The sequence below is a fragment of the Pseudophryne corroboree genome, chromosome 1, assembly GCF_028390025.1.
Source record: "Pseudophryne corroboree isolate aPseCor3 chromosome 1, aPseCor3.hap2, whole genome shotgun sequence".
Lineage (NCBI taxonomy): Eukaryota > Metazoa > Chordata > Amphibia > Anura > Myobatrachidae > Pseudophryne > Pseudophryne corroboree.
Genome location: NC_086444.1, coordinates 822,353,342 through 822,365,627, shown reverse-complemented (window position 1 = coordinate 822,365,627; position 12,286 = coordinate 822,353,342). Strand labels below are relative to the sequence as shown.

At 46.1% G+C, this 12,286-nt stretch overlaps 1 protein-coding gene across 1 annotated transcript in view; it reads left to right on the top strand.

Annotated features, from left to right (window-relative positions):
• FRAS1 (Fraser extracellular matrix complex subunit 1) overlaps positions 1-12,286 on the top strand; it is an 887,592-nt gene that overhangs the window by 359,810 nt on the left and 515,496 nt on the right. The window contains exon 6 of the mRNA XM_063919583.1: positions 11,556-11,692. Coding sequence (XP_063775653.1) covers positions 11,556-11,692 — 137 coding nt within the window. The remainder of the gene's footprint in view (positions 1-11,555; positions 11,693-12,286) is intronic.

The following is a 12,286-nucleotide window of genomic DNA, read 5'->3' as shown; positions in this document are numbered from 1 at the left end:
AAGAACTTTTCAGTGGGATCTGCTGGACAAATGGTCCGGATCGCATCTTCAGATGCATCAGCGGATAACCCTATATCCAAGGACAAGGGTGTCTCTCCTGTGGTGGTTACAGAGTGCTCATCTTCTAGAGGGCCGCAGATTCGGCATTCAGGATTGGATGCTGGTGACCACGGAGGCCAGCCCGAGAGGCTGGGGAGCAGTCACACAAGGAAAAAATTTCCAGGGAGTGTGATCAAGTCTGGAGATTTTTCTCCACATAAATATACTGGAGCTAAGGGTAATTTTATAATGCTCTAAGCTTAGCAAGACCTCTGCTTCAAGGTCAGCCGGTATTGATCCAGTGGGAAAAACATCACGGCAGTCGCCCACGTAAACAGACAGGGCGGCACAAGAAGCAGGAGGGCAATGGCAAAAACTGCAAGGACTTTTCGCTGGACGGAAAATCATGTGATAGCACTGTCAGCAGTGTTTCATTCCGGGAATGGAAACTGGGAAGCAGACTTCCTCAGCAGGCACGACCTCCACCCGGGAGAGTGGAAACTTCATCGGGAAGTTTTTCCACATGATTGTGAACCGTTGGGAAATACCAAAGGTGGACATGATGGCGTCCCGTCTGAACAAAAAACGGGACAGGTATTGCGCCAGGTCAAGAGACCCTCAGGCAATAGCTGTGGACGTTCTGGTAACACCGTGGGTGTACCAGTCGGTGTATGTGTTCCCTCCTCTGCTTCTCATACCTAAGGTACTGAGAATTATAAGACGTAGAGGAGTAAGAACTATACTCATGGCTCCGGATTGGCCAAGAAGGACTTGGTACCCGGAACTTCAAGAGATGCTCACAGAGGACTTATGGCCTCTGCCGCTAAGAAGGGACTTGCTTCAGCAAGTACCATGTCTGTTCCAAGACTTACCGCAGCTGCGTTTGACGGCATGGCGGTGGAACGCCGGATCCTAAGGGAAAAAAGGCATTCCGGAAGAGGTCATTCCTACCCTGGTAAAAGCCAGGAAGGAGGTGACCGCACAACATTATCACCACATGGGGCGAAAATATGTTGCGTGGTGTGAGGCCAGGAAGGCCCCACGAAGAAATTTCAACTCGGTCGATTCCTGCATTTCCTGCAAACAGGAGTGTCTATGGGCCTCAAATTGGGGTCCATTAAGGTTCAAATTTCGGCCCTGTCGATTTTCTTCCAGAAAGAATTGGCTTCAGTTCCTGAAGTCCAGAAGTTTGTCAAGGGAGTATTGCATATACAACCCCCTTTTGTGCCTCCAGTGGCACTGTGGGATCTCAACGTAGTTCTGGGATTCCTCAAATCACATTGGTTTAAAACCAGTCAGATCTGTGGATTTGAAGCATCTCACATGAAAAGTGACCATGCTCTTGGCCCTGGCCTGGGCCAGGCGAGTGTCAAATTGGTGGTTTTTTTCTCAAAAAAGCCCATATCTGTTTGTCCATTCGGACGGGGCAGAGCTGCGGACTCGTCCCCAGTTCTCTCCCTAAGGTGGTGTCAGTGTTTCACCTGAACCAGCTTATTGTGGTGCCTTGCGCCTACTAAGGACTTGGAGGACTCCAAGTTGCTAGATGTTGTCAGGGCCCTGAAAATATAGGTTCCAGGATGGCTGGAGTCAGGAAAACTGACTTGCTGTTATCCTGTATGCACCCAACAAACTGGGTGCTCTTGCTTCTAAGCAGACTATTGCTAGTTGGATGTGTAATACAATTCAGCTTGCACATTCTGTGGCAGGCCTGCCACAGCCAAAATATGTAAATGCCCATTCCACAAGGAAGGTGGGCTCATCTTGGGCGGCTGCCCGAGGGGTCTCGGCTTTACAACTTTGCCGAGCGGCTACTTAGTCAGGGGCAAACACGTTTGTAAAATCCTACAAATTTGATACCCTGGCTAAGGAGGACCTGGAGTTCTCTCATTCGGTGCTGCAGAGTCATCCGCACTCTCCCGCCCGTTTGGGAGCTTTGGTATAATCCCCATGGTCCTTTCAGGAACCCCAGCATCCACTAGGACGATAGAGAAAATAAGAATTTACTTACCGATAATTCTATTTCTCGGAGTCCGTAGTGGATGCTGGGCGCCCATCCCAAGTGCGGATTATCTGCAATACTTGTACATAGTTACAAAAATCGGGTTATTATTGTTGTGAGCCATCTTTTCAGAGGCTCCGCTGTTATCATACTGTTAACTGGGTTCAGATCACAGGTTGTACAGTGTGATTGGTGTGGCTGGTATGAGTCTTACCCGGGATTCAAAATCCTTCCTTATTGTGTACGCTCGTCCGGGCACAGTATCCTAACTGAGGCTTGGAGGAGGGTCATAGGGGGAGGAGCCAGTGCACACCACCTGATCCTAAAGCTTTACTTTTTGTGCCCTGTCTCCTGCGGAGCCGCTATTCCCCATGGTCCTTTCAGGAACCCCAGCATCCACTACGGACTCCGAGAAATAGAATTATCGGTAAGTAAATTCTTACTTTATCTATAGTGGAACATTAGATTCTAAAGCTGGGTACACACTGCACAATATCTATCAGACCACCAGAGTAATAGAGGATCTGACAGAGGATTGTATAATGGCCCTCATTCCGAGTTGTTCGCTCGTTCTTTTTCATCGCATCGCAGTGAAAATCCGCTTAGTACGCATGCGCAAAGTTCGCACTGCGACTGCGCCAAGTAACTTTACTATGAAGGTAGTATTTTTACTCACGGCTTTTTCTTCGCTCCGGCGATCGTAATGTGATTGACAGGAAATGGGTGTTACTGGGCGGAAACACGGCGTTTCAGGGGCGTGTGGCTGAAAACGCTACCGTTTCCGGAAAAAACGCAGGAGTGGCCGGAGAAACGGTGGGAGTGCCTGGGCGAACGCTGGGTGTGTTTGTGACGTCAACCAGGAACGACAAGCACTGAACTGATCGCACAGGCAGAGTAAGTCTGGAGCTACTCTGAAACTGCTAAGTAGTTAGTAATCGCAATATTGCGAATACATCGTTCGCAATTTTAAGAAGCTAAGATTCACTCCCAGTAGGCGGCGGCTTAGCGTGTGTAACTCTGCTAAATTCGCCTTGCGACCGATCAACTCGGAATGAGGGCCAATGTTTTCATATTTACAATCTCCTTTTAGCTCAGATACATTGGTCTGATAGAATTATTGCATCTTCTAGGAAGTTCATAACATGCAATAAATCTGGCCACTGTACTGTAAACATTTTGCATTGTGTATGCGCTGACAACTGGTCTGCCCACAGGTCTCCAGATAGTCCTGGGCCTGCATATGTAAAGGGGGGTACACACGGAGCGATGTTCACTTAATTTCTAAGCAATCTGACTAGATTGCTTAGAAATTAAGAACACATCGCTCTGTGTGTAGGGGTGCCGGCGACAGCGATGCGCGGTTCTGCGCGTCGCTATCGTAAGGTGTTAGATTGGCCTGCATGCATGCACATTCTAGCAGGTCGCTCATTTCACCGCTGGGTGCTGAGTGGGAGGAGAGATGTGTGCTGAGCGGTCTGTGCTAGATCGCTCAGCACACATCTCCCCCCACATCTCCCCGTCTGTACTAGGCTTAAGTATGTGCATTGTGTATAGGGGCACAATATTTTTTTGAGCTTGTGGATAGTCTTTGGTTTTCATAAGTCATACCTAAATCCCCCCAGTTGATGTTCCCCCATGATCTTGGTGATGTTCAATCAAACCCTGTAGCATGCCACACCTCCCAACTTTATCCTGGCTGGAAGAGGGACAGCTGCATGCACAACAGACGTGTGCCTGTAATTAGGGATGTGCAGCCTCATGGGACATGCTGCAATTACAAACCACGCCCATTTTCATCATTGTGAGGGCATTCCCAGCGCTCTGGGATCTGCTGGCTGTCCCCAGTCCTGCTCTTCCACGGAATAGTAACTGCATAGTATCTATTCACCATTGCTCTACGAGTGAGGCGGGGCCCCCCAGCCAGGGCTGTAGAAAGTATTCCCTGGCCCCGATAATAAAAGGGATGTGGTCTAATTGCAGAGGTGTGTCCACACCCCCTTAAATAAAGTGTAGAAAATATTTACCTCCAGGTGCCATGCAGTGCCGTAACTAGGCATTTTAGCGCTGTGTGCAAGAAACGACATTGGCGCCCCCCACCCATGTAAGAAAAATATATAGGGGTGTGGCTTCATGGGGAAGGGGCGTGGCCACAAAATAATAGCAATTCGTATTACGTGCACAGTAGTCTCCATTATTCAAATTACTCTGCACAGTAGCGCCACTACACCAGGTAGAGCCCCTATTATACATTACGGCAGACAGTGTCCCCCTTTTTACACATTACAGCAGACAGCGTTCCCGTTTTTACACATTACGGCAGACGGTGTCCCCCTTTATACACATTACGGCAGCCGGTCCCCCTTTTTACACATTGCGGCAGCCAGTCCCCCGTTTTACACATTACGGCAGACAGCGTCCCCTTTTTACACATTACGGTAGCCAGTCCCCCTTTTTACACATTGCGGCAGCCAGTCCCCCTTTTTACACATTGCGGCAGCCAGTCCCCCTTTTTACACATTGCGGCAGCCAGTCCCCCTTTTTACACATTGCGGCAGCCAGTCCCCGTTTTACACATTACGGCAGACAGCGTCCCCTTTTTACACATTACGGCAGCCAGTCCCCCTTTTTACACATTGCGGCAGCCAGTCCTCCTTTTTACACATTGCGGCAGCCAGGCCCCCTTTTTACACATTATGGCAGACGGTGTCCCCCTGAGAGAGAGAATGAGAGAGAGACATACTTACCATCTCCCCGCTGGCAGTCAGGCTCCTCGTGGGATGGAGGAACCGCATTCCAGCATCCACAGCAGCGCCGGCTGCCAATACGGAAGGAGAGGGGGCTGCTGCAGCGGCGCTTACTACCAATGAAATAGCGCTGCTGCGGCTTCAGTCCCCCTCCCTCCTCCTCCTTCTCCGCTGCCCGGCGCTGTAGCTCTCCTCCCCAGTGCGGCGGCGGCACACGGCGCAGACTTCAGAGGCGGCATGTAATGAGTCAATTTGGCTCATTACATGCCGCTGGCCGTGCGCCCTCAGGGCAACTGCGCTGTGTGCCAAGCCAACTTGACACACACGTAGTTACTGCCCTGGTGCCATGTGCCCCTCAGCCAGGGTCAGATCCAGGGAGGGGGTGCGATCAATATATTTGTACACCCCCCCTCCTTCCAGCCAGAGGAGGCTGCTGCTGCAGCAGCCTCCCTGGATCTACAGCAGCTCAATGAGGATTATTATTAATAACATTTGTCTATATAGTGCACACATATTACACAGTGCTTTACAGATAACATTTCAGTCATTCACAGCAGTCCAAGCACAAGCTACATTGCCTACCACATAGACACATATACACACTAGGGTTCATTTTTTTGTCAGCGGCCAATAACCTACTAGCAGTTATTTGGAAAACCATGAAGAAACCCACACAAACCCGGGGATAACATACAATTTCCATACATATATGTGCCACGACCAGGAATTTAACTCATGATCTCAGTCCTGTGAGGCAGTAATGCTAACTACTGCACCAACTGTGATCTCCAAAGAATCAACCAAGTATCAAACATCATACCCCTTTTCCACTAGCTAAACTTACCCGTGTTTTTGTATGGGGGCGCGCATCAACACAGGTTTTTAGTAAGTGGAAACGGCTCAATACGGGTTGAGTGACCCTGGAATCCTACCCGGGTAGCTACCTGGGTTGAACACGGTAATGACCCGGGTAATTGTGCAGTGAAAACGGCCATTACCCGTGTTTTCATCTGAGTAACAAGTGACATCAATAGCTTTTACAGTGCTTACCCGGGTTAAGTGGAAACAGATCCGAACTGGGAATAAACCGTGTCGAAGTGCAGTTGAAACGGCGGGGCTGACACGGGTTGTAGCCAGGTTAAATATCCTGGATCGGACCCGGTACTCAGGTGGAAAAGGGGTATAAGAAAGAGACAGAGGTACAAGTTTAGAAACATCTTCAATAAGTTGAAAGGGGAAAAAATTAATATAATGTATGAGAACTTATCTGACACAACTCCAGATAATATATTGCTTCCTCAATGTTTTACTGAACCCATACAGTATCTACACTCTCTAAGCAGAGTTGCAAGTAAGTCAGATGTACGTTGCGGGTCATTCCGAGTTGATCGCTCGCTAGCAACTTTTTGCAGCGCTGTGATCAGGTTAAAACTCGGCAAAACTGCGCATGCACCGCAATGCGCAGGGGCGTCGTACGGGTACAAAGAGGATCGGTGCTGGGCGATGGATTTTACGAAGAATCCATTCGTACAGCCGATTGCAAGGTGATTGACAGAAAGAGGGCGTTTATGGGTGTCAACTGACCGTTTTCTGTGTTTGGGAAAACGCAGGCGTGTCCAAGCGTTTGCAGGACGGGTGTCTGACGTCAATTCCGGGACCAAAAAGACTGTAGTGATTGCAGCGGCTGAGTAAGTCCAGAGCTACTCAGAAACTGCAAAAAACTTTTTTGGACCGCTCGGCTGCAAAAGCGTTCGCACACTTGCAAAGCAAAAATACACTCCCCCATAGGCGGCAACTATCTGATCGCAGCACTGCAAAAAGTTGCTAGCGAGTGATCAACTCGGAATGAGGGCGTTTGTTCCAGAGTAGCTGAAACAAAGGACAAATATTCTCACAGATGCAGAATCATACCTCCCAACTTTTGTGGCTGATAAACTGGTACATCGGCCACGCCCCACCGGGAAAAGTCCCCGGTTTTCGTCACTTTGGGGGCATGTCAGAACTCTGTGAGCTGCTGGCATACCCTCTCTCCCTCTGGCTCTAGAGAATAGACGCTGTGCACAGAGCAGCAAGTGCAGGAGACTCCCAACTGCCCCCCCCCCCCCCTTCCACCGCGGGACACTGTGGCCCGCGGGTGGGGACAGCGGGACAGTCCCAAAATAACTGGACAGTTGGAAGGTATGGCAGAATGGATGCATCTTGTTATGTGACCACCTCTTTGTGTGCACCTGTTTGCAACTAGTCTTAATCATCACTATACACTTGTCCCCTGCAAATTGTTGCATCAAAATCGGGACAGTTAGGTATTCTACAGTGTAATAAACAGTGAATAAATACTTAATTTTTTAACTGCATAGTAGACATTTTCAGCATCATAAAGTACCTCCACTTTATAACTGCATAATGAGCTAAAGTGATATTGGCATATTGTGGAGCTACGGCGCACTGGACAAGTGCATGCTACAGCACTCCCATCCCAGTAATCAAGTGTGCCTGGAAAGGAGGTGTGGCCAACATGTGGAGGCAAGTTGAATGGAAAATAATAAATCATGGGCAGTATCTGACTGGACCATGAAGTAATTAAGTTCCTATAATACACCTATATTGGCACAATACTATATTATATCTTTGATAGAGGCTATTTAGTTAAAACACGTCACTGTACCACTGCTCCTGTTTGAGGTGGAACTACGCTGCTACTTGGGCTGCTGAGTAACGCTCATCCATTTTCTTTTGTCCTGCAAGTTGTTACTTCTCGTAGCTGAATTACTTCTGCTGCACATTGCAATATTGCTACAAAACTCCAGATTCTGAGGGGCACATTTATTAAGCCTGGTGAAGTGATAAATTGGTAGGTGATAATGCACCAGCCAGTCAGCTCCTAACTGTCATTTTTCAAACCCAGCCTGTGACATGGTAGCTATGATCTGATTGCCTTATTCATTCCTACTGACTTACTAACAGAGCTACCTTATTCTTTCCATCAGAAAACTATCAGCAACTGCTACCTGGTAGTCCCAGGAAAGGCGACTGGCTGGAAGTAAGTCTCTGCCCACTGCTTCCAGCCAGTATCAGGGAGCGGAGACAAATATGTCCTTTTATCATGTACAAATGAAGTAATCATATTATTTCTGTGACTCTGTAAGTGACATGAACCCCAGCTCTGACCATGAGTGCAGCACTTACATCTTTATGTGCGGCTCACATCGGCGCTCGTCCATAGAATACTAAGTAGCCAACACTAATTTAAATGTTTTATTTTTTGCTCATTTATTTTCTCACCTCGCTTATCTGGTCGTGTCACCCTGTTATGTTGACAGCGCTGTCTAATTAGTGACAGGAAAAAAGTCCAATTGTTTAAATTAGACCCTGAATCCAATTAAGTACACTTAGTGTGATGCCATTTACTGACATTTACTATCAGCGCTGGATGATTGTATTAAATGGAAAGGGTCTAGCATGCGTTATTTCAAGTGGTTTTAATGAAAGCTTGATTACTGTAGGATGCACCTGGGGTGCATTGTTTGATTGGATTTTAATGAGTCTCCTACGTCATCTATAAGCAGTTTTTTTTAACTTACATTTCTAAAAACAAAAACACAGATGTGAATCTGCACAGACCTAAATAGATCCTTGTTTCTTCATCTACTGTATTTCATGTATTTTATGGGACTGACATCTGCCATATTGAGTGGAAGGCTAAGGTATCATAACCAGCAGCGGCTGCAGGCCAGCCGACTACATAGTAAAGAGGGGGAGCCGGTTAGCACATATCAACATACATGCAGAGATGTATGTAACATTAGTGCTGGCTGCAGTTCCCCCGGGATCGGCAGCGCTGTGTCTATCACAGGCACTGTGCAGCACCCTGGACTCAGCATTCGGCATAACTCTCCTTCTAAGCCCGCCCCCAGACTCCCATTTGCTAGCTTTCACTGGAGTCTGGGGACAGGCTTTGAAGGAGAGTTTGGGGTCATTCCGAGTTGATCTCTCACTAGCTATTTTTTGCAGCTTTGCGATCACATAGTGCAGCCTATGGGGGAGTGTATTTTTGTTTTGCAAGTGTGCGAACACTTGTGCAGCCGAGCAGTACAAAACAGTTTGTGCAGTTTCTGAGTAGGTCTGAACTTACTCAGCTGCTGCGATAACTTCAGCCTGTCCGGGGCCGGAATTGATGTCAGACACCCGCCCTGCAAACGCTTGGACACGCCTGTGTTTTTCCAACCACTCCCTGAAAACGGTCAGTTGACACCCATAAACACCTTCTTCCTGTCAATCTTGCGAATGGATTGTTCGTTAAATCCATCGCCCAGCACCGATCCGCTTTGTACCCGTACAGCGCACCTGCGCATTGCGGTGCATATGCATGCACAGTTTTGCAGAGTATTGACCTGATCACAGCGCAAGAAATAGCTAGCATGCGATCAGGTAGTAATGACCCCCACCCCCCCGAAGGCGAATGCTGCGCCCCGGGGGCAGCAACAGCTGTGATACACACAGCACTTCAGATTCCCAGGGGAGCTGCACCCAGAACATATGTTACATACATCTCTTGCATAAACATCTGTGTAACTGCCTTAATGTTGATAAATGGATTTGAGGTTGCCTAGAATCAGACACATTGAAGCACCTTTGTCATATGGGGAAATAATTTAAACTAAGGAGTTCTAGTCTGTGGTATATTGAATAATTATGCTTATCTGATAACATTTGTGTTTTATTGTATGTATGTATGTATGTATGTATGTATGTATGTGTACATATATAACACTAGATTGATAGAGGTATAGATGCATATCTATAACTATCGGAATACTTCCATGGAATTACCAATCAATAGCATTTGAATGATCTCATTATGGAGTATGCAGTATGATGCCCTAGGCAAGATTTTAGCTGATGCTCCCTAGTACCACCGCTAGTTTCGCTCTGACCCTGCACCCCTTTCCCAGCATCATTACCCCTCACCCACAACTTAATTTTGGTGTTCCTACCCCCTATATTTTAAATAGGAACAGTGCACACATTCGGCGCACAGTCCAAAAAGGGGCATGTTCTAGCAGGGAAGGGGCATGGCCACACAATAGTACCCCCAATTCAAATTACGCCACACAGTAGTGCACCTTTATTCACTTTTTATCATGTGATAGTGTCCCTTTTTCACATTACATCACACAGTAATACCACTTTACTTTATATACGTTACTCTTCACAGTAGTGCACCTTATTCACATTACATCACACTGAATTTCTCCTTATTCACATTACACCACACCATATTGCCCTTTATTCACATTAGACCACATAGTAGTGCCATTTCTATACATTAGTAATGCATTTATACACATAATACCACAGTAATGCCCCTTACACATATGACACACATTATTAGTGTCCTTATATAAACATTCTGTAATGCGCCTTACACATTATGCCAACCTTTATTAATGCCCTTATACACAATGTCCCTTACACATATTCTGCACATTATTAATACCCTTTGACACATAATGACACACATAATGTCCCTTTCACATATGCCACACTTTATTAGTGCACTTATACACCTATACACATCTTGACACACATAGTGCCCCTTACACATTTGCCGCACATTATTAATGCATTTATACACATGACACACATAATGCCCCTTACACATATGCCGAACACTACTGCACAACCAACCTACCCCCACACAGCACTTACATGGCCGCTAACACTGTGACATCTGCCTCTGCTTGGATACAGATGTGTCCTCATACATCTTGCCTCAATACGCCATGCAGCAGGAGATGTCTGGCGCGAGTCAGCTGGCAGCTCTGCTAATGTCGGGTGCCTTTGTTTGATTGATAAAAATGCATCTTATTTACATTACTATGTGGCTAAAATGCACAAGCAGCTTCTGCTGATTAAAATTATATGCAGCATGCCTATATTCTGTGTGTGACTGTGACTGTATTTGCATATGAAATGCTACTTTACAGTGATTTCCAGCAATACACTGTAGCGTAGCATTTTGTATGCAGATACAGCTGCAGACACACACACAACATAGGCATCCTGCATATCATTTTAATCAGCAGAAGCTGCTTGTGCGCCTAGGCATACCAAATGCCCCATGCATTTGCCTAGTTTGCCTATGCCTAGGGCCGCCTCTGCCTTCTGGGTTTTATTCTTGTTCTCTTCAGTGTTTGTGAACCAGGTAGTTCGAAGTGGGAAGGACTAGAACCATCTTGTTAAAGCTGGGTACACACTGGAGTGATGGGCATTCATTCTGACATCGAAACGAATGCTCTTGAGCCCAGATTGAGTGTAACCACTGGAAAGACTTTAATGAAGGACAGAGCAATCATGTTGTGTCCTTCTTTAGCACAAACAAGGTTACTAGCGATATTACTTGGTTAGATGTGCAGCACCCCTACACACTGAGCGATGTAGGTGATTTGCCGTTACAAAATGGCAAATCGTCCTGACATCACTGCAGTGTGTACCCAGCTTAGGAATCGTACAAAGGTCATATATAGATTTTCAGACAGTGTCTCAACCACGGTTTCTAAATATAACCAAGAGGGACTTGCGCTGTTTGTTTGTCTCCCCTGTTACAAGTCAGTATGCCACCATGGATAGCTTATTATAATTATCTTTCATTTATATGGCACAACAAAATTTCTGTAGTGCTGTTCAAAGGGTATAAAACATACAAACTGCACATAAGTACATTAGACAGTTACAGACAAGTACAAATCACCCTCTATGTGTATGTGTTGCAGAGCCTTGCTCTCTTAATGATGGCCTTGTGCTGAAGGATGGAGAAGACTGGAAGCTGAGTCACTGTTCCAGATGTATTTGCCGGAATGGGGTGACTCAGTGCTTCACAGCTGATTGTCTGCCCATGCTGTGTGAAAAGGTAAAACACTGAGAAGGTTTATGATATTTAAGAGAAAAAACTGTGGTGTGTATTAAAAAGAGTAAACAATATATCTGGCCTGCATAGAAAAGCTCATAGTGTAAGCTAATAACCAAGACCAAGAAAAAACAAAACACTATGTAACTTTGTTTTCCCATGTATTCCCCTAATGCAATAAGGTATTTAAACAGTTGTAATCACCTGTAGTGGGGTTTGAAATAGGTGAATTCACGTAACTGTTTTTTGAATATGGTCCTAGTTAATAAAGATAATACAAAATAGGTCGAAATGATGTTACGTTGAGATGAGCCTCCAAACTTCAACTTTCTTCCCTGCAGGAATAACTTAAATTGCCTCCTCATTTGGTTTTGAAATCTGCTGCATAGAACTAATGTAGCTAGGTCATAATTCCCACTGTTTCTGAGAAAACTACACGGTTAATCCGTTTTATCTTACTGTTTGCTACTCAGGATAAAATTAGGATTTCATAATTTCAAACTGCAATGCCTATATAGTTTGTGCTTTAACATGACTGTATTATGTATATGGCTTACCTATATGTAGCCTACATGGGGTCTATTACTAAACCTTAGA